The following is a 25,737-nucleotide window of genomic DNA, read 5'->3' as shown; positions in this document are numbered from 1 at the left end:
TCCGAGTATACTTCCTATCATCAATCAGCAGCTTGCTTTAAATTGAAATTTATAAAAATCTCCTTAAATGTCATACGCAGTCATCAAAAATCGATTATCGCAATCGCTGAAACACGCTGCAAATAAAATTTAATATTCCTGTCTCTTAATCAATAAAAAGTTAAGAGGAAGTTAAAAATCTGTAGCTTCGAAAAGTTTGCAATCAACAGCGTGCGCTGAAGCTGTAACCGAGAGAAATTGTTATTAAGATAATTATTGCCTCTGCCTGCAGAACTTTAAGTAATTCCCAAATGAACAAAGTTTAAATAAAGTTTGCATGGTTAAGGTAAGCCAGGTTGCTCAGGATGCTGATGATGAAGCAGGAATGCCCTTAATGTAGCTGACTTGCTGACTTTTTGTGGTTTATGGCTTACTGTAGCTGCTGCTTATCAGAAAACTTATGTAGGGCAGGGCTAGAAAAATATGAAATGTCAACTAGACTGACTTTTGGACTCCATGAACTGGTCGCATCTGATTCATCTCCGATTGACAGATTAACTGTATGAATACTCAACATAAATAGAGATAAATATTGAAAGGAAATTAAGTAAATAAAGACATGTGTATACATATGTATGTACAAAAATATGCATATAATATGAATATGCTTTTATAAAAATAAATATTTGTGTGTTTTCTTTAAAGTTACATATCATTAAATCATAAGAAACAAAATATATATTTTTGATATTAATATATATATATATATATATATATATATATATATATATATATATTTGATATATATTTTTGATATTAATAAAAAAATGAAAATTGTAGGAGAATTAGTATTTTGGCCATGTAGCTGCCAAGGCTGGCACGTGCAGGACGTCATCTGGAACAACAATTTTCGCAATCATTATAATCATGACCGCTGTCAGGCATCGCTGTTAAGGTTGTGTGGACCATTATCTCCACCAGCCCCAAATCCATTCAAACCAAACGGTTTTTCCAGTTGATCCAATATTTTTTCGGCAAAGATCTGTGAATTGTTCCCACTCCAAGTGCGGCACCTGTGCTATTTATTCAACTAAACGTAGGCAGCCTCGGAGAGGCATTTATTATATCAGTTTATCAATATATCAATTTAAGCTTAATCTCAGATATTCTTATATAAATTGATAAACAAAGTTGTATTTCCCATTCATAGCTGTAAACCTCTAATAAGAGAAATCACAACATTATATTCTGTTATTTGTATTATGTATATATGTATATTTATATATAAGTTTATTATCGAAGATTCAACACTACTTATGTTAAAAATACATATTGTACGTCTTAAGTTTATGATTCTATGTTGATTTTCTTGGTTGTTGTTGTTTTTGTTGTTGGGACTCTTGATCTGCTCTTTATTTGATTTTTAACGAAATTTCTAATTTCATAAAACGATATGCGATGCTTATATGTGGGTCGAATGCATAATAATTGCATTTAGATCGATCGATGTTGTACAATTAGAGTGGGCTTGGGCTAGGAAATGCCTGAAAGTACTCGTATATGATGAGTTGATAAGTAGGTAATTTGGTATGTAGTATGAGATGAACGAACGAATTCTCCGCTATGCTTTAGGGCCTAATACATCGAGATATGTGTGCTTCGTTTAGATACAGATACAAGATACAATTAGTTAAGTACAATTACGATAATTATTGTTCAACTTGTGTGTGTCTGTGTGTTCAATATATCAATATATCAGATTTGCATTTAGATATTCGTTTTCAAATTGGATTCAATTGTAGCTTTAATTTCTTTGCTTTGTATTTAGATGGTATATATTATCAGTGTGTATATGACACACGTCCGTATAAAATGAATTTACGTCTACTTACAATGTAAAAATGTTTTGGTTTGTGCTTGTCGGTATTCGATTTAGTTCTCCCCTCGAAAGATACAACTTTGTCTTGCTTTGTGTTCAGTTTCTGCTAACCTTACAAATAGCCCAATAGCCATCGGGAAGCACATAATGCTCACTCGCCATCGCCATCTGCTGCTGGCCGGGTAATCCTCTCAAGCGAACAAATCTCTTAATACTTCAATGAAAACTGTTAAATTCACTCTCTTCGTCTACAGAGCATAATATTTATATAAAATTAAAAAATGTAATTGATTTATTCTGTTTTGGTTTTGGTTTTTAGATATTTCCAAATCATTCCCTCTGATGCTTGCTGGGAGCAGCTGCTCCGACTGGCCAAGGCCTCCTAGGCAATATTGTGCACCTTCGCCGACAGGCAATTGTGCACCACGAATACTACGGGCTTTGGACAGCACTCCATGTCCAGTTCCTGCAATAGGGGAATATGAGTTCAAATGTTTCATTCACAATAATTTGCAGTCACTCACGATTTCGCCATCCTCGCCAAAGTCCAAATACAACATGCGGGCGCCATCGTCCGCCGATCCTTTCAACTTGTCGAAGGCGAACTGCCAGAGCTGCGTCTTGGTGGTCGCCGACGCCGCTGTGGGCGTGGACGAGGCGAAGCCGCCGCAATCGTACAAGAAGAAGCCGCGATTTATGTGCACAACCAATTGACACTGCCTGCCCTGGTAGAGGCAGCGAAAGGAGAACTCCCGCTGCAAATTGACCGCCTGGTGGGAGCCCTGGACCAGAGCACGCGCCCACGCAGCCATGTCCCGGTGCGTCTCCGAGCGCAGCCAATAGACCAGGACGCCCCGCGCCGTGCCGCAGCGCACGCAAAACACCGTTGTCTGCTGGCCCTGTTGTTGGAGGTGAGGTTGCAAGATATAATTCATTAGATCATCAGCTCTCTCTCTCTTTCTGTCTACCACTTCATCTCGGTCTCTGTCTACTCACATTTAGGGATGAGTTGTTGCCAGCGCCGGCCAGGCGGGTGGTGGCCAGCGCATAGCTCTCCAGGGGACGACTCCAGGCTTCCACGGACCAGGGCGCGCTCTCGTAGACCCGGAACTCCCGCTCGGTGACTGCCACGAAAATCGGCAGCCATTTGTCGCTCTCGTCAGAGCTCTCCGAGCTGGAGCGTCCGCTCGGCTGAGGAATTATAAATATTGTATAATGGAGTGTCAGCTACAATTTATCATATTATTTATTTATAGCCCGAGTCTAAAAATGACTCCATGAGATGAAAGGCTTTTGGGCTAAAGCGCCCAGAGTTGGGGGAAACTTACACTTACCACCTCGCCGGCGACGCCTCCGCTGGTGGATGTGCCGCTGCCGCCGCTGGCTGCGCCGCTGCCACCGCCGCCGCCGGCGCTGCCAGAGCTGCCGCCGCCCCCACTTAGGCGCTTGCTCAGCCAGCCAATGTGCTTGAGCTCCCCGATGAGCGCCGACAGCGCACGATTCGCCTCGAGCAGGGAGCGCTGCGTGCTGCTGCTCATGGCCGAGTGGAGCGCATTGAACCAGACCAGAGCTTCCGCGGAGTCGGCCGCACGCAGGATGCACGAGTGCACGCCATCCGGCGAATGGAGTTCCAGGCAGCGGTTCTCTGCAAGCGGCAAGAGCAGTTCGATTTCTGGATTAGCTTAGCCCACAGACCAGACCAAGGACCACTCACCCGGATCGATGTACTTGAGATTGCGCGCCAGGTGCGTCAGCTGCAACGGGATGTAGCGCGTGTCGGCACGCGGCGTTGTCTTGGGCGTCGGCGCTGGCGGGGATGTGGGCGCGCCCGGGCCCAGTGGGCAGAGGAACGCGCGCTGCAGCTCCCAGCCCACCTCAGATATAATGCTCGCCTTGCGGAAATAGGGCGTCACCTCGCGCAGAAATTTAACTGCAAATACAGACATCAATGTACGGAACACATGAATATGCATATATGCATGCCAAAGGAATTCAAGCCATCGCCCTCTGCGTGTGCATCAGGCAGTCTCTATATATATATGTGTGTGTGTGTGTGTGGTGACAGCAGCCACAGCATCCCAGGCAGCATTCAATCAGCCAGTCCCTGCCAACGTCAGAGCGTCAAACACAAACGTTGCGGCATAAATTTATTAGAGTTTCCGCTCCATTTTTATTCGATTTTGCACACATGCCCCGGACCAAAGACACGCACAGTGACTCAAAAGCGACTTGAGTTGCACGCTCCAAGTCAATTGCTGCATATAAAAGGGAGTGAAACTACCCTAAGGACTACCCTAAGGACTGCCTCAGTTTGCTATCCTTAAGCGATTCGAGTCTGCGACTTTCTTAAGCGAATAATTGCTGGGATAATGATGGCATCGCCTCTGAGGGAGCGAAACGCATTTGCTTACGGATCAGAGTTGAATCCAATAATAACAATAACAATGAGAATGCTACAGTCGAGGGCGCCTCGAGTCAATAAGCCGAGGTGTTGTTGTTGAAGTTGTTGAATAACTTTTCCGTTTTATTCCCACTTCCATGAATAGCGCATCAAATATATATGTATAAATTTGGAACAATGAATTGAGGTGCATAAAATATATTTTACTTTAATTTTATTTATACAAAATACCCATAAAATAAAACTTTGAATATCATACAATAATAATTAAATAAATAATAATAATAATGAAAAATGTATAACTCTTAATTAAAACTTAGTTGAGGTATCTTTAAATTTGGAGACTATTATACTACTAAGGATCGATAATGTGTTAAATGATTTCACAATTATTATGGAAAAGTTATAGATTATTTTCTTGTATAATGTATTTGACTCTTTAATTAAGACTGTTGGACATTATTTTGATCACAGTGAACTCTCTAGCTCCTGCATACACATGCATTCCAATTATTAAATATGTATATTGTATATATAAAGAAAAACGATTTATATAAATTAAGTTTTCATTTGACATGGGCTCTCGTATGTACATATATACATATATACACTGAACCCCGGGCAATATTCCATTTTCTATATATTCAAAGTATTATGTAAAATATTTAACTCTAAAGTCAGTTATATGGCGAAATTTAAGTTTCAGTTCTACAACTCTTGCCCCACTGTGCAGCTGCTATGCAAATTCCGAGCGCAGGTGGTTTGTAGTAGATAGATACTCGTTTATCTGACTCTCGAGTCCGCTGCGTGGGTGTGTGTGCCTGCTTATCCTTGTGTGTGTGTGTGTGTGTGTGTAGGATTTTGCCTTCCGCCCACAACATTTGCACATTTCCGTTGGCGACGCTGTTGTCGTTCGAGTGATTTGGAAATTCAATTTTCACACTTAATGCCAACTGTTGGCAGCGCCTTGCGGTTGGCGGGTCGTAGCGGGCTGGGCTGCCTCAGCATCGTGCGCTTAGCCCCAACTAATTAGAGCAGCCCGGGCCGGAGCAACCGTCTCACGGGTGGCTCTGCCGACAGCACGAGTCTCGCAGCAGCAGTGGCTCACTAATTGCTTGGCATTTACGTGCGCCAAATGGGCTACGAGTGGACGTTGAGTCTAAGCTCGCAGCTCAGCAAACATTTACATATAGAAATATGCAACCGACGGCCAAACAGACAAACAAACAAACAACTGAGTGGGCAACAGCAAAAAATGTTGCCTAGCGTGAGGCGCTGCTGGCCGGTTGAACGAGACGGGGCGGAGGCGGAGGCTGAGGCGGAGGCGGGGCTGGTAAGCCTGAAGTTCACTGAAATCCAAACAACAAAACGCAAAAGTTTAGAAACAACAATAACAACTGTAATAAGTTGTGCAAATTTTTGCATTTCAGTGTAAATAAAGTTGCAATTGCAGAGAGCTGAAAACAGAAAACGAAAAGCGGAAAACTGAAAACTGAAAGCTGAAAAAATAAAAGCAAACATAAACATAAATAAACAATTCAACTGCGAATGCTGTAAGCCGAATGTAAACTAGTCCTAATACCTTTGCCACATACACATACACATACACTTCAAGCCACAACAAACAGCTCTGACCTGCACCCAGCTCGAAAGCCAAACAATTATTAACTGTTTACATACTTTTAAGCACATGTGAATATTAACAAAAATAATCTGAAATGTAATTTGTACTTAAATTTAATGGTAATTGCAGGAAAGCCATTGCTTTCAGCTAATATATCGTGTAATTCAATATTTAAATGTAAATATTTAACTATAGATTACTGAATGATGACAAAATTATTTAAAATTTAATTTGGGATAAAATGTTAAGGTAATTGTAGAAAAAGGATTATTTTTAGCCAATAAAAAGTATGATTAAATATTAAAAAAAAATTTTTTAGTTGAAATTTAGAGATGGCAGCGAATTTCATCTATATATATTTATAATAAAAGAAAATATTTAAAAATATCTATTCAACTACATACATATATGTATTTATATTACTGAATAATTTATTATTTTTGAATTTTGTATGTCGACAAAATTTTTATTTATTATAGTTACTGAATTAATTTGAAAGCTGCAGCAATTGAATTATTTATGGCATAGCATCATAACATTAAAATTGACAGTTTTTCTGGCAGTGGAACAGTTTTGGACTAACTTGGTTTCCGTTGTGCTTCGTTATTTTTGCAAAAATGTCTTGAATATTTTCATCGCATCGACTTTTCTGGCAAACTCTGGATCCCCAAAGACTCTCTTAACCTGCTCAAATTATTCAGCTGTGCGCACTGAAGCCACAAAGAGGAGCGCCTTTACTCTGTTGCAATTCAACAAGTAAACAATAAATTCGATTAAATTGTTCAATATTTTTGTATTATATGACATCATTTAATACATTAAACGGCAATATTTAATTAAGTGCCAATATTTAATCTGCTAAAAGTCAATATTTAATAAATTAGATAAAAATATTTAATAAATTAAATATTAATATGCAATAATTACAATGAAAATAATTAATTAATTTAATCAAATTATGATATGTAATGAATGCAATTAAATGATAATATTTTCTGAATTAAATTAAATTATATACATGAAATTAATTAAATGACAGTGTTTACTGTACATTTCAATATCGGAATATTTTCGAAAAATGTAATAAAGGGCTACATAAACTTATTGAAATTGTCTTTGTTGAAATTTGCTGAGAAAGGTTGGCAGATCAGGCTTTATTTGGTTAAAGGCTTTGTCTTTCTTTGTCTAACTAGTATATTATATCGGACATGAGCACCCAAATCGACAACAACAATAGGCGAAGGCTTTGGCTTTACCCTTTGGACCACAGATCTTCATAAATATTAATCCTAATCCATAATTTAAGTTAAGGTCTAATAATGACTGCGCTAAAAAAAAAAATAATAATAATAAATAAATAAATAAATAAAAAAAAACATGTTTATGTAGTCAATAAATTTATAAACGAATAGAAACTCGTTGCACTCATGAATGTATGTATTTATAATACACATATACATATGTATGCATATACATATATATGCAAGATTTTTATAACATTAAAATATTATTATGAAAAAAAAAAAAAAAAACAAACACCATTCAAATTGTTAAGCAATTAGATAACTTGAAAATGTTTTCTCTATGTTATTTTATTTCATTTTACTTTTCTCTCTCTCTCTCTCTCTCTAAAATAGAGCGAAAGTTGCATAAAGCACAAGTGGAGATTAGTTTTTTACACCTTTGGCAAGGAAACGTGAAACGGTGGGGGAAGGAAGCGGGAGCGGCACCTGACCGCCCGCATAAATCAAGCCGGAGAGTAGCCAAAGTGGGCGTGGCGATGGGCGCACAAATATGATATCAAGTGCAGGCGGCGTTGCTGGCGCTCTCGCAAATCGTGCGTTAAAACTTTGCACAAAGTTTTTAGAGTAAAATCTCACGCGCTGCGTTCCGGAAAGGAAGAAGAATTTGTTTTTTGGGGAAGCGCGGGAGGAGCACGAGGAGAGCTGGAGCGTGGGCTGGGCGGGTTTTCAGATGCGGGCTCTGTTCAGCCGGCTGGCAGACCCACAAAAGTATGCCAAGCTGTAAAAACCATTGCTAATGGACTTTTGGTAGGCAGGCAGTGTGAATGGGCGAGGCAGAGGCAGAGGGATGTGGCCGACTGAATCCTTAGCCAACTGTCGTCGTCGACGCCTTTTGCCTGGGCGACGAAATCTGCCGTTGACATTTGGCAGTTGGAGTTTGGATTTTGTGCAACTGGACGGCAAAAGTTGGGGCACAGAATCCCAGTTACAGCCGGCAGCTTATTTAAATTACAATAAGACGGCTGAGACGACTACGACTACGACGACGACAACGGCGACGACAACGGCCAACTCGACTCAATGGAGGCGAACGCCTGAGTCTGGCAAACAACTTGGCCAAGTTGTAAATTGAAGTTCGAGCCAAAGGCAGAGGCAAGGGCAAAGGCAGGAGAATCGAGGACTAAGTCCGCCTGAGCCTGAGCCACAACCAGAGCCAGAGCCAGAGCCCGTGGAGCAGCAGATCGCTGTTAAGCATTTACGCTATGCGATTGCCCTTTTGGCTGTGATTTTGCCAGGGATTGTCATGGTAATGCTAATGGATGCTTGTGCCATTTTACGTGCTTATAGATCTGGGCCAATTTAATTTAATGAACCGCCCCATTCAAATTATGAAAGCCGCCTAAATATGCACACACACACACACACACACACACAAACAGCAATATAACAAAAGGCGCATTATGCATACACTAACTGTCGCGGGATATGTTGACTGGCTAATCCAGGTGGTAACAATGGAACAAATATTAGAAAGTTATAATATGAGAAATGTACGAAAACAAACTTATCAGTTATAAAAATTAAAGGCTATCTCAAAAAATTTATTTGTAACAAATTATATGTAAATAAATAATAAAAAAAAGCTACAAAAAATGTATAAATAAATAAAGAGTTAAAAACACCAGCTGTTATATTCGAATTATAGCCATAAAAAATAATAAAATTAAAAAATAAAGTAAATAATAATAAATAAACAACTGCAAATTGTTTATAATGAAATGAAGCTACAAAATATTCTTTAGAACGCGAATTGGGTTGAACGTTGAATTGGGTTTAATGTAAGGTGAATATTTAAAATTTATGAGTTACGAAAGCCTCAAGGGGTACTTAGTGGCATTAACTCCTAATTTATAGCTGTTACTTTAGCACATCCATTAGCTGCCTCCTTCAAGGAGTCATTAATTATCTTTAGATATACTGTTTAAGGAAAAGTTTACAAAGGAATACTTTGTAAAAAAATTTTTGAGATGAAATATTAAAGATAAATTGATCTACAAATAATTTCTAATTCACATCTATGAGTTGAAGATAAAAGTTATATAAATATATATGAAAAATAAAGTATAAAATATATTAATTAAAACTGAAAATTCAAAATTTATTGTTTACTGAAAAGCAAAACTTGAGTAAACAGTAAATAAGTCACATTTGATAAACAAAAAAAAAAAAAAAAAATTATCAAAGATACGTAACTCTCAATTAAAAACTTACATAATATATTAATATATATTAATAAATAATAAGGGTAAATTGACTAAAAATGCTCACTGAATTTAATATTTTAAGTATAATAAATGTTTTTGATAAACAAAACATAAATTAAGTAAACTTACTTATTTTATCAAAATTAAACGAAGTGCTAGAAGTCGTAATATTCATTCGCTGTAACACTTTTAGTGGAAAAATATAATATAAACAAATTAGAAATTTTTAAAGTAAAATTAAATGTTTTATAATAGTCAAACTATGATAATTAAAGTAAGGGTCTGCTAAGTTGTCTTTAACCGTAATCCCAGGTAAATGATAATATTTATTAACATTCAGTCAGTCACACTTGGGTCGATGTAGTGTACATATATATATATCGTTGCCATGGAGTAGAGCATTGCAAATGCGACAAATGACTTTTGATTAGTTTCTCGACATTTATTCGCTCTTAATTTTTGGGGCGACAAAACTTTGGCGAAATGGATCAACGACATGTGCGAGCGGCTCGTCAGCTGCCTAGCATGCGGCTCACGTTGGCGATGACGGCGATGACGACGAAGCCGTCATGGGCATCGAAACGGACGTGGACGCAGATGTCGAGGCGAAGGCGGGGGTGGAGCTGGAGCTGGAGACGTGCACAGAGGGCCCAGGGCGTGGGCGGAGCTGGAGGTTGTTTCATATTAAAGCGTCGTTAACATTGAGCTTGATGGCTGCTTTGATGGGCTTCGATATGTTTTTAAATGCGCAAATATTGCGACTCGTGTCCCATTTGCATTGCCCGGGCAAGAGTTATCGTTATCATAGCCGAAATACAATATAAGCGCAGTCGACCTTGCGACCGTTACTGAATTCTGATGTAGAATCCCTGCCGACCCCTGGCAGGCCAGCCGGAGCTACAGTTATGTACTATAAAAGCGAGTGCACCCACAGCAGCCAGCCACAGACCGTTAACAATCGTTCGACGAGCAACAGCAATGAAGAGCTTTACCGGAATATTCCTGATGCTTCTGCTGGCCGCGGCCAGCTCAGCTATGCCGCAGCGCCGCCAGCTGAAGAGCCAGCGTCAAGTGGAGCTATCCAGCACGCCGTATCCAGCGGCTGGCTTCCGGCCAAAGATACCGTTCGATCTGCCCAGCGAGAGGCAGCCCAAGCTGGAGGAGCCACTGGCCACGACAACCGCGCCATCGGCCAAGACTGAGGTGGAAGACTTTGGCATCACGGAGGAGCAAGCGACCACAACGGAGCTCTTGGAGCAGGAGGTGCAGGTGAATGCACGCACACCGGCCAACACCTACGGAGCACCCGACCAGCCCGAAGACACCGTGGAGGTGGTGGCCCAGGCACCCGCTCGAGACTTTCAGCCACCCGTTCGCGAGGCTGCGCAGGATTTTGCCGCTGTTGCCATTGATGGCATTGCTGGTGAACAGCAGCCTGTTGCTGATCTGCCTGCCCTGGACCAGCCCGAGACGACGCTGAGCGAGGAGCAGGAGGAGCTGTCCACCACCGAGATTGCCCTCAAAGTGGCCGCCACACCCGCCAACACCTACGGAGCACCCAACACCCCCGCGCGCAGCTATGGCGCACCCGAGCTAGAGGAGCTGGACAACGAACTGGAAACGGAGGAGTCACAGGTGGAGCTGGTCGAGGAGGCGGAGCAGGAGCTGAACGCGGCTGCCCTTGGTCTGTCCAGCGGCCGCCTCGTGCTGCTGCCCATCAACGCCGCCGGCGCCCAGTTCGGCCGCCTCCTGCTCGCAGTGGAGCAGCCCCAGCAGCAGCCCCTCCGACGCCAGCGTGTGCGCAGCGAGCGACTCCGCTTGCGCCGCCACTAGATCCAGCCAAACCAAATCCAACTCTCTGATATACGAACTAGAAATGGTATTAAATATTTGCAGGCAGCCTTAAGCACTTGTTTGTTATCCAGCTGTGCCGGAAATCGAAGTAGAAGTAGAAATGGAAGTGGAAGTGGAAGTGGAAGAGGAAGTGGAATTGGAATTGGCTGCTGCAACAGAGTCAATTCTCCAATCCTCCATTCGATGTGCGTGTTTGCACACAGATGGAAGTTGGCGCAGCTAAATTGTCCTCCATGGTTCATTGCATTGTTTATGCGTTCTGTTTGCCATTGGACTCGAGTCGAGTTGCGTCGAGTCGAGTCGAGTAGAGTCGAGTCTCACGTCTGGCACAGTCAATTGCCTAATTGATGCTTATTGCAGTTGCTACACTTGGCAGTAAATCGTTGTCGGGGGAGCGAGCGCTTTGTCGAATATCAAATACTTCCAGCAAGAGCAAATAATCCATGGCAGTGAATGGAGAGTGCAGTGATAGTGATAGATGCTCTTGAGCAGCACTCAATGCAGTCTCTCTCGCAGTGAATCCGATTATGGAGTGCATTCCAGAGTATCTTCTAGTTGATCAGCTCGCAACGCCGGGCCATGCATTGTGCCACTTGGCACTTCGGCTGATGGAAATATAGTGCGTAGCATTCATTTTAATTCGCACGGCAGTGGCAGCAAGGGTTTGCTGCTGCCACGCCCACGGCGCCCAGGCCGCCCACACTGGCATGGCAACTATGTATTTTGGGGCCATTTTGATCAAATGGAAGGAAAACTTTTCTCATTACTCATTGCCAAGCCAAGGCAAACAAACAAACCAACGAACCGACCGAGCCAGGCCAACAAACCAGCGCAACTAACGGCAGTCAACAGCTAAGAGTCAACAGGCGGGGGGCGGGCCGGGTTCCAGTTGATGGGGGATTTATAACAGTACACAGCTGCAGCAGCAACAGCATCAGCAGCAGCAGCAGCAACAGCATCAGCAGCAATAGCAATAGCAATAGCATCAACAAGAGCAACAGCATCAGCCGGCTGTAGCTCCCATGTTGTACTGACTAATCCCAAGTATGTATATCTAGGGGTACACTGAGCGAAACGAGCATACTGAATGCAAATACAAATTATCTTAGTTATATTTACAGCTTTAGAGCTCTCAGCTAATTTATAGCATTTGAATAAAAGATTTACCTTTTCTTGAGATTATCTATATACAACTGCAACTTTTTTGCACTGAGTGGAATGACATCTAGCGAAATCTACACAGTTTTCAGCTCATATATATAACATATGTAATAGCTTTAAAGAACTTGATGAAATTATTTTAAATTATCTATATACCATTTTGCGCAGTGTACAGGCATGTAGACCCGACTAATCCAACATCCGACTACCTCAGTGTAGCATGTTTTACATATTACAATTTGACCAAATTTCCAGCAGCTCTATATATGGGGCTACCCTTCGACCGAGATTATCTATTCATAAAATCCACTTTTTTGCACAGTGTAGAGCCTTATTTTACTTAATGAATAAAACAATCATGCAAATGTTTTACATAATATAATTTGACCAACTTTCCATCAACTCATATATAGAAAACCGGAGATTATCTATTTAAAAAATCACCCTTATTTTGCTCAGTGTATAGTTATGTTGTACCGACTAATCCAACGACCAACTACACTGAGTAAAACGAATGACCAATTTTCCATAACAACATATAAAGAAAGTTAGATTTTCTCAAAAATATCTATTATATTACTTAAAAAATCATAGTTTTTTTTCACAGTGTATACGAACTTTCTGTTTGTTAGCGCAACTCGTGCAATGGCACTTTTTGAGCACTCACTCGCTGGTATTTTTTTTTTTTTTGGGATATGTATATGTGTCTATCTGCCCTCAACTATGGACAAATGTTTTGGGCAAATAAGAATGTCGGGTTTAAGCGTGTTTCGAAATTTGCTGTGGATTGAGTGCACCTACCTTCCAGGTCCACCACACGACCGGCACGCTTGAGAGCACGCACCGCCTCGTCGTGGGTGGCGTCGCGCAGCTCCTCGCCGTTCACGGTGAGTATGGCATCGCCCACGTAGAGGCCCTTGGCCTGGTCGGCGGCCATGCCCCGAAAGATCTTTGAGATGAGGATGGGCATGCGATTCTCGCGGCCGCCCTTGATGGATATGCCCAGGCCGTTGTTGTCCGACTTGATGATGCGCACGTGGCGCTTCTGATTGGCCACATGGTCAGGTACATCGCACAAATCCAGGCCGCCGGCGTCCGCATTATTGTTGTTGTTCAGGCAAAGGTCGCCGTTGTCGTTGCTGCCGGTGCCAGTGCCCACGGAGCCATCCAGCTCTGTGTCCTGAACCACCATGCCCTGTAACGAGGCGGAGCTGGGCAGCGTTCCATTCTGACTGGCGCCTCCTCCGCCGCTGTGATTGCTTCTGTAAGAGTTGAGATACATATATCCCCTCTCTCTCTCTCTCTCGCTCTCTTTTGCTCTCTCTGATCATACATACCCCAGCGTGCCGTTGAGTGTTGTGGATTGACCGTCGCTGGCATGATTCGTCGATTCACACGACTCATCCAGACTAACGGCCAGAAAGTCCGTCTCCAGCGTCACCATCACTCGATACCAGGAGCCACGCACGCGCGTCTCCAGATTGCCGCAGCGCATTCCCGACGGCGACGGCGAGTGCTGCTGCGGTATGGGCTGCTGTGCCGCTGGCGGCGCACGCCCCAAACTCGACGATTCCACCATGATGCTAGCTTACAATGGTCGCCGGGCAGAGCAATCTACATTGCAGCGCGTGTGGAATCTAAAACAAACAAAGTAAATCGATGCATTAGAAAACAAAGTGCAATAGTTCCTATATATAGGAATATATCTCATAGTCTACTTTATATATACATTTATCAATCAACTGTTTCATTATATATATATAGAACTCGTACTCCTTTGAGACAAGTGCTGTGCAATTAAAATTCACCCTCTTTAACTTTTGCACACGCAAATTGTCATTTGCCATTACTGAGAGGGCGAGAGTCTTCGTTTTTTCATGTCTTAAATTCAATTATCATTTCTGTCCGTAACTCCTTCGCTTTTTAGTACTCCCCTTTATTTAAAAGCAACTTCCATTACTTTTACTTAATGTCATCCTTCGGTCTTCCTCTTCCATACTTAATCACAATCTTTTACCTTTTACCTTTTGCAAATCACAGTTCTTTAATTTTATTTGCATTTAATGTCGACTCTAGGTCGTCTACTCTATCTTCTTTTGCCTCGGGGCATAATTTGAGTTTTCTATTTTATTTATTTCCCTTTGTGGGCCTCATTTTCTATCATTTACCTTTCTCTCTGCGTATTTCTCCCTGAACGTATATATCGCTCACTCTTCTTTTTCACTCTGTTTCACTGTCTCTCACTTTCACTTTCTCTCTCCCACACAGACACCCAACCTCTCGCTCTTTCTCAGTAGCTCAATCTGTCTCTCTTTCTTTACCTCTCTCTCTCACTATCTCATTCTCTCACTCTTCTATTTCTTTCTCTCCATTTCCCACTCCCTGCCTTTCTTATCTATCATGATTCTCAGTATATCGTTTTCTTAATTAACTTTACGTTTACCTTCTGCATTCATCTCTATATTTAATAACTTATAAATTCTACTATTTCTCTCTCTCTCTCTCTCTCTCTCTCTCTCTCCCTCTCTCTCCCAGTCAGCCACCAATAAGAAAAAGGAAAGTAATGGAAATATAACGATTTCCTTTGCCATTTCAATACCAGAAATTTCCCCCCCGTTGGCTGGATTTGGAGCACTGACACCTTAATTTCCTTGCGCTGCCAGAGAGCATTAGTTAGCTCAATATTAATTTAGACAGGCGGCTGTCAGAGGTGAAAACAATTGGGGTCTTAGCGGATCTCAAATGAAGTGTCCGCAAGGCAGCCACAAATTTGGGACAGGACGCCACAACATTTGTCATTGTTTTCTGGCCACGATTTATTGCATTCCACGCACAGAGCCCGGCTCCAGGCAGAACTAGAGCAGCCAAATGGACTTGGAGTGAGAGACAAATAGATGGAATGCAAATGCAGCGAATTGTGCGCATCCTGTGCATCCGGCACATTCACATCCTTTGCAGCAACAGTCGGCAGCATCAGCATCATCAGCAGCAGCAGCAGCAGCAGCAGCAGCAGCAGCAGCATCAGCAGCAGTTACAATTACGCATCTTGTCGCCGCCGCGGGGGGAGTTTTTGTCTGATTTTGTTTTTGACAAGTGACTGTTCCCCCGTTGCCCCGCCCCACCTCGCTACACGCCTTCTTTGGCCCAACCTCAATAAACAGAGCTTGGGGCAGGCAGACATCAGCTCCATCTCGCCCTGCATGCGTATGTGTGTGTGTGTGTGTGTGTGTGGCATTTGTATGTACATTTCCGCTGACGCTTGAGCAGGAAGTAATTTTGCCACTGCACTCGGTCTTCGCCTCTGCCGCTGACGCTGCCGTTGTTGCCTCAGCAGACGCCGACGTCGACGTCATCGTCGCCTGAGTCTGTTTACTTTGCAATTTATTGTGCAACATTTGTAATTATTATTGCAATGCTTGCATACTTCTTGGCACTGCTACCAACCCCTGCCCAGCCCCCGTAACCCCTTGGGCAAGGGCTGGCAAAAAGTTTTTGAAAAGCGCCAAGTGTGCGAATCCTTGAGACGGCAATGAAGACGACGACGACGACGACTATGACGGAGTCGTGCACGCCGGAGTTGAAGATGACAACACACTCATAATTGTAAGTAAACATCAACAAATACACACACACACACGCGCACACACTGGAGACGAGTTTTTTGTTATTTATTGGGGGCTGTTTGAGCAACGAGAGCCTTATGAAATGTGCGTAATAAATATCTAGGAATCCAAATTTAATCAGGCTGTAAAGCTAATGCGCCAGAAAACTTCTACTAAACTCAAACAAGAGCGCATCAAATATTTGTGTAGGTGAAGGTAACTTTGCGAAAAGCCACAATGGAAGACTTTAGCTCTCTTCGTCTGAGCAAGTTTTTTCGTTTTATTTTACATTTTAATGAAAAGCTTTCACAAGTTAAGCTCTAAGTATATATATGCAAGGTAAACACTGCCACCTAAGGATGGATTCTCCCGTAAGACATTCCAGGGGAGAACAAAACCCGCCTAGGTTTATTATTCGGCAATATTGGGCAATATATTTGCGTAAAGCAACACGAAAAGAACAGTTCATTTCTTGTTTTCTAATTTATGTAAAAAGCAAAATTATATCAAAAATAAAAAAAAGTATATACATATGTATTTTAAAGTTAAATAAGACTTAAAAAATAAAAATACGATGTGGACTTTTAAGGTTTATAAATAATTATTGTGATGGTCCTTTTCTTGCGGACTTTGACGCCCTTGACATGCATTTCTCGAAATGTTATTTAAACTTGGAAAGTAATGCTAATTTATCGGATACTGATTCATTCGTTGATGTCGAGGCATTGGACGATGATTCAGACTCACTAAACCCACTGGGTAATTGCGAACCTGACGATACCACATCGATTGGTAGTATTGACAGTCTTCCAAGAAGAAGAAGAAAAAACCCTGGTCTCTCATTGAATACGAAGTGTTTTTGGCGAAAATGGAAATCAGCGCCTTTATATTTCTAACACAGCAGCGTAGATATACTTATATATTCGTATAAAATATATGTACATAAATATTACTTATATACTACTAAATATATTTAAAAATCGTTCTTATACCAATGAAATGAGTATACATAGACTAAGGGCAAAAGATAATAGAACCAACGCATACAAAATAGCTTTTGTGCCCTATTCAATAACCCACTCATATAGCTTACCTAAAATGAAAGTAAAAGTTTTTTGCCTTTATAAATTATAAGCACAACGAATTTATAGGGCTAACAAGTTTCATGCTAACTAGATGGCTGCTGAGGCCCCTGGCTAAGACGATTCGGCATTTTGCCAACTTTGGCTGCTGACTGCAGCCAAACTTCATTGAAAGTTTTCTTTTAACTAAGCAGATAAGGTATACTATTACAGGACAATAAACTTGAATAAATCCTTTACAAAAGTATACAAAATCTAAAAGAAAATCTTTATGATATTTAAGAGTTTTTTATTTACATATTTCTCTTTTTAGCTACTTTGAGTACACTGTACAACATGGACTTTGACATTAGGGAGAGAGTATGGTAATTGGGATAAGAATATTTTTAGAAGTAAATTCTGGGCACGTTCTTACGAAAGTGCAAATTAAAAGTCTTGAAATAATATCAAATTTGTCTCTGTCGCCCTTAAAGAAAATAAGAAATGAATAAAATGACACTTTGTATATTCCCAGAAAATTAAAAATCGGCCTTCACCGTTTTATTTTAATTTTGTTTATTTTATTTATTTATTTTTTTTTTAATTAATTAATTTTAATTAAAGTGTTAAGTTGAAAAACAAATCATTAAAATTTTTGATGTGATGTATAAACAACATTTTTAAGGGATATAAATAAGGGGTTTATTATTATCTAATTTGTAAATTATAAGAGCCTTCAAGAAAAGTGTATAAAATTATGTAGCTTAGGTCTTTTAGGTCGTCTTCTTAAAAAAAATATAAATTTATATTATACGCCATATATGCTACAATTCTTGTGACTGCCCTCGTTGTTTGGCAGCCTGGCAGTGCTGTTGCCCCACTTAATGCTCCTGGCAGTGGAACCTGTTAGCTGTTAACACCTCCAGCCGGGCTGGCGACTAACTAATCAACGCTCTGTGACTAATTAGGCAAAGACCGTGCGGCAATCCGAAAATCAAATCGAAATATTAATAGCTTGCGGCATAAACAATGTTTTGCTGCGCTGGCAGGTTGCTTTTGTTTATTTTTGTTTGCCGTCGTTGTTATTGTTTTTCTTTCTCTTTCTCTATATTGTTGCTGTGTTGGCTGCTTAATAAGCGCCGGACGTAGCTTGTCGCCGGAGCCGTCTGCCGACTGCGGGGCAATTTTTCATGCTGCGCTTTGGCTAATTTAATGCTAGGCGGTCATAAATTATGCGGCCCCGAAAAGTAGGCAACAAAAAGAGCAGAAACGAAAAGCCTAGGAAATGGCAGCAGCTGCTGCAGCAAGCACAAAAACTCACACACATACACAAAGAGACACACACGCACACACACACTCATGTGCTTGCAACTTGCATTCAACTCGAAATTTTATGCGCGCTTTTCAGTAATAACGTTTTTTTTTTTTTAACTTTTTATTTTTATTTTCTTTGTTTGGTTTTGGTTTTGTTTTAAACTTTTTCATTGCTGCGTTAGCGTTTGCGTTTGGTTTTTTGTGCCAATTTTTTTTTCTGTCGAAAAAATGTAAAATATGTGAAGCATTTCAGCACTGGGATGTTTCTGTATTGATATACGTGTGTGTGGGTGTGCGTGTCTGTGTTTGTTTGTGTGTGTGCAAGCAAGAGTGTGAGAGGTGGCAATAAATACGCAAGCGTTTGCCTTGAAGTGTTTGCCACGACACTTTGCCCCTAGCCCAACTCCGGCTGCCACTTAGCCATATATGTATCTATGTATATATACATATTTATGCATATATATACATATGTATATATGCGTGTCTGTGTCTGCGTGTGGGAAGTTTTGTGGCTACGCCATCAAAAAGTCATAAAATCATAATTTGTAAACGAGAATTTATTTCGAAAAATATTTATGACTTGCTCCTTTGCTGTTTCACTCGCGAGCATTCGCGGAACGTGTGCGTGCCTCTGTGTGTGTGTGTGTGTGAGTACGTGTGTGTGTGGATGTTTGCGTATGGTGCTTGCTTCATTACGGACATGTCTGCTGCTGGCACCCAATTGCGTTGTCCTCATCCTCAACCTCATCCTGGCCATTTGCTACCATTAATTCGATGTCAACCTTGGCAAACGTTTGCTTCTTTTACGCTTTCAATTCGTAATCTGCTCTATAGATAAATCGGTTCAATTGACTTTATGCACTCGCATGTAACAAGCAAACTGCGAGCTACATACATACATACATATATGAAACTGGGACCGCAATGCATTCAGCTCGATAACATCTGATTGAACTCGCCCACAACTGCCGCAAATGCAGCCGAAGTGGATCAATTGCTTTGATAATCTGATAACTCAAGTTAAGTAATATTATATTCCTCATATACCATATAAATGATGTTCTTTATCTGTAAATGATATACATAACATTAAAATTATATACAAAATAAGAGTTTTATGTTGACTATAAATGTTCTTTATATTAAGTTGAACTTTTCTTATATATAAAATAATTTAGTTTCATCTTATATAATCACTATTAATGATTTCAACATTATACATTATCTGGAATTTGTAAATTTAATATTTATCAAAAAATGAATAATATGAAATGGAATAAATGAAAGCCATTTTCTATTGACTTTTATAAATATTATTTTATTTGTCGTTATAATACAAATATGTATAAAACGTCGTTCTTCTATGCGCTTCTCAAAACTTCAACTAAGATAGGCAAAAATGTACACCATATTCTGAATATATAAATTTCACTCGAGAGTCCACAAATGATATTTCATGTGCCCCATGATTAATTTGCAAAGTGGATGTCAAAGAGGAATATTGTTTATTCAAGTATTTCTATACGAGTTCCATTATTTTTCGATAATTACAAGCACACACGGCACATTCACACATACACATGACACATATACACACACACACATACACAACCTGTCAACCACATGGTGCAAACGTTTGGCCTTGACACCAACAGCCACTTGCCACCGGCCAACGGTTGAGTGGATTGGTATGGAGCAGGAGTCGGAGTTGGAGTTGGAGTTGGAGTTGGCGATGCCAAGCAGTTTGCGTCCACGCAATCTCTGCCACCGCGCCACGGTGGCCCACAGAGCCCCACTGGGGCAGCACAGCCCACTGCCATGAGCCAATCCGTGTGGCATGCCTCTTAATCATTCTTAACAATGCGGCGTTGGCATTGCCGTCGATGTGCGCATTAAGCAGGCAGCTCGCTCAACTGGTGGCAATCGATATATGCTTATATAGAACGTCTACATAATGTACCGCATTCAGTTATAAATTGTACACTAATGATCTTTAAATATACATAATGCCACAGCAACACACACGCACACGCACGCAAGGGTGGATACAGGCTGTGCTAATGTTTTACCCATTCAATTTAGTTTCTACCTCGAAGGCAACTCAAATGGAAGCAAAACTCTTGCTGAACTTGAAATGCAAACTCGGTTGAATTTGTTATGTAAGATGATGTAATTGGTGGGTTGGTATATTTATATGTTAGACAATAAAGTATTAATATTTAAATAAATACTATATCTGTGTATCTCAAGCAAGTTCTCTGCTTGTACTACTTGAATTTTGAATTGAAGAAACTAGCTCTTTAAACAAAACTACAAACAAAAATGTTCAATAAAGAAAACCAGTATTTGAAATCCAATTGCATAATACCAATAATAATACTAACTTAGTTTTGTGTCCCTCTTTCTCTCTAACTATATCAAATGGGCACACTACAATTAAAAAAATATTTTCGTGTGCTTTTTGAAAAAAATAATTCTATAAATATATTGTATAAATAATGCAAGAATTGCTCATATCAATGAAAATTCATTCGGATCATAAATAAGTCATGAATAATATAATTTTATCTATACTAAGTTCATGGAAAATGACCAAAGAGATTTACCATTTTCAATGGCTTCCGGGTATAAAAAACCCATGCTAAACTCTGAATTTTTAGCTTTCTGAGAAACTGTTCAAACGTTTTCATTAAATTTTTATTTATTTTTATATTATTTATATTAAAATAAGTCAGCAATTCAAACGAATTCCCATGTTCAAATCGGAACATAATACTTAATACTTAACTTTAGAATATTGCAGCACGAATTTAAACGTTAGGCTTTAATTGTTTTTATTATATATTGGTAGTTCAATTAGCCAAGCGATTACTTTTGAAATGAATAAGTTATACGTCAATAAGATGAGTTAATAAGATTCAATTAGAATATATATAAATAGAAATTAGTATAGTATACACAAGTAGGTATGTACATAATAAATACATATCTAATATAATTTCTTGTACGAGTTAAATATATTCTCAATTTCAGCTCCCACTCTAAGTAATTGTGAATTCTTGGTACACCCAAGCAAAATAATTTGGGTTAATTCTGTTTTCCTCAGTCCCAGCACAGCTTAAGCCCACTTGTTATTTGTGGATATTATTATAGGTGTTTTTCTAGCTGATCTTGTTTTTGTTGTTGTTATTATTGTTATTGGTGCCCGTGCTCGCCCACTTATAAGTCCGCTATTGAGTTTTCATATTTATATATGCTATGTGGGTAACCGCAAAGCCGCCATAAAAGCCAAAAACAAATCTGAGAGACAGGCACACGCACACTCACACTCACATATGTGGACACACGTGGATTTCCAGATTTCTACACAGACCCAATTGAAGCGTCCCTCTGCCCCACGTCAACAGGCCGAACTGACCTGACCCGACCTGACAAATTATTCAGCATTGATTAATTATGAAAATGCGTTTATATTGATTGTACTCTTTGTGTATGTGTGTGTGTGTGTGTGTGTGTGTGCGTGGGCGTATACATATGTGTGTGTCCGTGTTTGTTCAATTCCAGCATGCCAGCCTTTCGTGCCTGTTTATGTATATTAGTTGAACTCATGGCAGTCGCACGCTGGGGCGAGTTGCCCCATAACAATTACCAAGTGCTGATTGTGGCCAATGCTGGGACTATTATTGTGTACTGCCGCTGGCAAACAGACACACTCCATGCCACGCCCACGCCAACGCCTACGCCAACGACGACGACCTCTCCCACTTCTCCAAATCAGGCAAATATGCCGAACGAGGCAACTGCGACAAATGGAAATGTGTGCAGCTGCTGTGCGATTGCGAGCCTCTGAAATCTCTGTGAAAGGCAGGTGTGCGAGAACGTCATCATGGCACGGCGCGTCGTCGCCTTTTCTACTTATTAATTGCCAGTGTCTTGGCATAATTTCCACTCATTTGTCTGTTGAATGCAAGTGGCTGCCATTGTTCCACAAAAGTCAAGAATCTGCTCACGTACGCCATGAATGGGAGGCTAACAAGCAGCAGAGGAGGTGGGGAGTGAAGGAGGCAGACCGAGAGAGAGAACAGAGGAGGCGCAGAGGTGTCTGGTTGGCTGGTTGAAATGCAAAATGTGATGATGCAGCTTCATTAAGTGCAATTTAAGTGCAATATCTTTCTTGGGCCGCTTTAGCTCCACTCACCCCAGCCCAGTGCTCGGTTCCATTGCTCCATTGCGAGCTGATGAAAGGCGTGATGACAAAAGGTGCACGGACCGAGAGAGGGAGCGCAAAGATGAAGCCGAAGTTGAGCTAACTGAATGATGCGAACGAGCGCAATGTTCTCATTCCCTAATGCAAGTAATTGCTCGACGCTCTGATTAAGTTTAAGTTGAGCGCAATTTGGGCTTCTGTCTTCCTGCAAATGCTAAGCTAAAAAGCGGATTATGTGCTCTCAAATGTAATTTACACGTTGAATTTAAGAGTGACCTTAGAAATGTAAATGCTTTCGCAGCCTTGGAAGCTTCTCTAATAGCCCGCACTAATGTGAGGAGATTACATAATATAAAAATTATTATAAATAAAACTGTATTTCATATTAAAAGCAAGTCTTAAGTGTTTATTTATGCTCGCATATTCGCAGTTTTAACGGTTTTCCTTATAGGCTAATTCCTTGGAATCACTAGATTAAGCACAAGACAGAAGGAGAGAAGAGAAATTACAGTTATCTGTCAGCACACATCGTCAAATGCATGTCAATTATGACTTAAATGCTTAATGCTAATGCCGGCAAAAAGACGCTGGGCTAAGGACTGCACAGTGACAGGTGGCAGGGGTAAGCGAACTGACAGGGGACGAGGGACGTGTGATGGCAAAGTGGCAACGCCAACGCCAACGCTAACGCTAACGCTAGCGCCAACGACAGCGCCGCAGTTGATGTTGATGAATGCCGATAGTAAACGGAATTAACTTTCACGCAACATAACGACGCTGACGTCGACGTTGACGTCGCTAGAGTCGACGCTCCAACAACTTGAATGAAAGAAAAAGCTTACGCTAATGTCAGACAACGCTGCAGAGCACAACTGGAAAAAGCTTTTCGGCAAGCGCGCGTAGTAAATGTGCGGGTGTAGGTGGAGCATGGTTGATGGGCGGACGGGCGGCTAGCTGACTGCCTCGCTGCCTGCTGGCTAGCTGGCTGGTTTAACTGGTTGTATGACTGTGGGCGGCTGTTGGGTGCGAGGGTGGGTTGAGGGGGTATAAGTCAAACAAACGACGCCGATGACATCGGCGTAGCCGACAGCGCGTTGCGCTTGGCTAGAGCCAGAGCCTAGCCTATAAATGCTTGTAAATTAATAAACAAATCATGCCCGCCCCTTCCTTACCTTAGCTTCTCCACTCACAGGTCTGGTGTTGGTAAATTTAAATGCTTTTTGGCTCGACGGAAAACAATTAATGCAAAAACTTGGCAGCGACTTACTGAAGGGGGGAGACGAAGGCGCATGCGCTAAAACTTGCTGCACTGAAGCATTTCTATACACTCACGCACACAGTCACAGCACGCGACTTGTGCGTCTGTGTGTGAGTGTGTGTACTAAGGATTTTCGTTGTAAATTTATTTTTATTTTTATGGCACTGTTCGGTTGCTCTTATATTTTGCTGATAACAAATCTATTAACTTTCAATAACCACTGGAGACAGGCAGAATAACAGTAGCTGAATCAACAATGGCAGCCAATTGTTAACTATTATTATTTCGTCTAGCGCTTTTTTTTATTATTATTGTTTGTGTAGCAGAAAGCTACGGCGGCAACGGCGACGCAAGCTTTGGTTTAAACGACGAGCTGCAAACCCGTTACCGTTAGAAAATGAACAGCGACTGAGGTTGCAATGCTGGAACAGCCAGCAGCAAGCGGCGCTTGGCTAGAGCTTTCACTGCCAGCGTCGGCGTTGGCGTCAGCGTCATCGTCGCCGCCGCTGTTGCCGTTGCCGTTGTTGGTGGAGAAGTCTATTAGTATTGGTATATTGCTATTGCTTGGCCGGCAGCCGCAGCAGCAACACGGTTAACAGTCATGTTAACAGAGCCAACTGTTATTGTGTAACAGGCGTTTGCAGTGCTGCCATATAATTTGTTGTTGATGACGAATAGTGATGCCAGATCGCCCACATAGCTGGCAATGCTGTAAACTTACAGCTGAGCGCACTTGGCGCTAAATTTAAAAATAGGCGAGAACAGTTTAATATGAAAAATTGTGTTTAGAAGTGTGTGTGTGTGTGCGTGTATGTATAAATAATTTAGCAAGCGTAAGCAGATAATTACTTTATTAACTATTAATTGGCATTTCATTTCAAATCACCCCATTATTCTGACTTACAATAAATTTTTAGCTGCTAACAAAGTGATTACATATAATTTTGGGTATTTGTTGCGGTTGTTCTGTTATTTTGTTAGGCGGAAAATTGAGCTGCGGGCGCAAGCCCGCTTCCATTTCGGAGCCGCATAGCAAGCGGGTGCTCGAACGCTTCGTTATACGAATGGGAATTCCTGCCAAGCGCTGGCAAGTGCATATTTTCATCGGATTTTTTGTTGTTGTTGATTTTTTTTTTGGGAAGGAAAATGTGCTGCTGCTGCAAAAGTTTTCCACGCATCCAACGCATTTCTCACTGCCTGGCAATATCGGTAATCATCAGCAACAAAAAATCGTGTTGTAGCCTCTGTTGGCCGTGTTGCCTGTGTTGCCCGTGTTGCCTGTGGCTGTGTTGACCCGGCTTGGCCAATTATGCGCACCGCGCGCCAAGTGGTGAAATCGATGAAGATGCACAAATGCAAACGCACTCGGCTAATGGTCAATATGGCTATGATGATGCTGATGGCCTCTTATGTACGATATGTGGCCCGGACAATTATGGCCAAACGGGCAGCTCAACAGCTCAGCCGTTCAGCGGCTACAGGTGGGTTGTGGTTGCCTTTTGGCTAACGAGCTGTGAACGTGATTATAACTGCCAGGCCGACATATGAAAATTATGTTCAAAATGCTTCGCTACTACAACAACAACAACAACGAGAGAACAACAACATCAGCTAATACAATGGCCAGGCAACCAGAAGCTGAATTCAGATTAGGCAACAGCCAAGCCATCGAGTGAAAATATTTGCTTTGCATTGATCTGTTGCAGTTGTTGTTGTTGTTGTTGCAGCAGTTGTTGCTGCTGTTGCTGGCGCATTGTTTGTTAATGCTGCCTCACCGGGCATGGTCAGAGCCAATAAAATATGAATTTGTCTGGCTGCTGTGTTTGTTTGTTTGTTTGTCTTTTGCCTCTTGAGCCTTGTTGTTGCCTCTGGAAGTCGGCCTCAGCGAG

At 41.2% G+C, this 25,737-nt stretch overlaps 2 protein-coding genes across 3 annotated transcripts; one reads left to right on the top strand and one right to left on the bottom strand.

Moving 5' to 3' along the window:
- Window positions 1-1,252: 1,252 nt before the first annotated feature.
- Syn1 (Syntrophin-like 1) lies at window positions 1,253-24,274 on the bottom strand. 2 transcript variants are annotated; one of them, XM_018102569.3, is made up of 8 exons: window positions 23,763-24,274; window positions 13,744-14,043; window positions 13,208-13,668; window positions 3,573-3,788; window positions 3,187-3,503; window positions 2,855-3,049; window positions 2,383-2,757; window positions 1,253-2,324 (listed from the first exon to the last, which is right to left on the bottom strand). In XM_018102569.3, exons 2-8 carry the CDS (start codon window positions 13,983-13,985, stop codon window positions 2,241-2,243), a joined length of 1,890 nt encoding a protein of 629 aa, XP_017958058.1. In that variant the 5' UTR covers window positions 13,986-14,043; window positions 23,763-24,274; the 3' UTR covers window positions 1,253-2,240. The 2 variants fall into 2 exon arrangements, with proteins under 2 accessions (XP_017958058.1, XP_017958059.1); XM_018102570.3 differs by having other exon boundaries at window positions 3,193-3,503.
- Window positions 10,021-11,295, top strand: LOC108652393 (uncharacterized). The gene has a single exon (XM_030386779.2). The coding sequence runs from the start codon at window positions 10,370-10,372 to the stop codon at window positions 11,222-11,224; it is 855 nt and encodes a 284-aa protein (XP_030242639.2). The 5' UTR covers window positions 10,021-10,369; the 3' UTR covers window positions 11,225-11,295.
- Window positions 24,275-25,737: the final 1,463 nt, after the last annotated feature.

This window comes from Drosophila navojoa, chromosome 4 (assembly GCF_054131105.1).
Source record: "Drosophila navojoa isolate 15081-1374.11 chromosome 4, UAZ_NAV_1.0, whole genome shotgun sequence".
NCBI lineage: Eukaryota > Metazoa > Arthropoda > Insecta > Diptera > Drosophilidae > Drosophila > Drosophila navojoa.
This window is presented reverse-complemented; position numbering and strand designations above follow the sequence as displayed.

Coding starts and splice junctions, on each gene's coding strand:
- Syn1 (XM_018102569.3), bottom strand. CDS start 13,985: ATGGTGGAATCGTCGAGTTTGGGGCGTGCGCCGCCAGCGGCACAGCAG. Junction 13,669..13,743: donor ACACTCAACGGCACGCTGGG/GTATGTATGATC, acceptor CAACTCTTACAG/AAGCAATCACAGCGGCGGAG. Junction 3,504..3,572: donor TCTCAAGTACATCGATCCGG/GTGAGTGGTCCT, acceptor TGCCGCTTGCAG/AGAACCGCTGCCTGGAACTC.
- LOC108652393 (XM_030386779.2), top strand. CDS start 10,370: ATGAAGAGCTTTACCGGAATATTCCTGATGCTTCTGCTGGCCGCGGCC.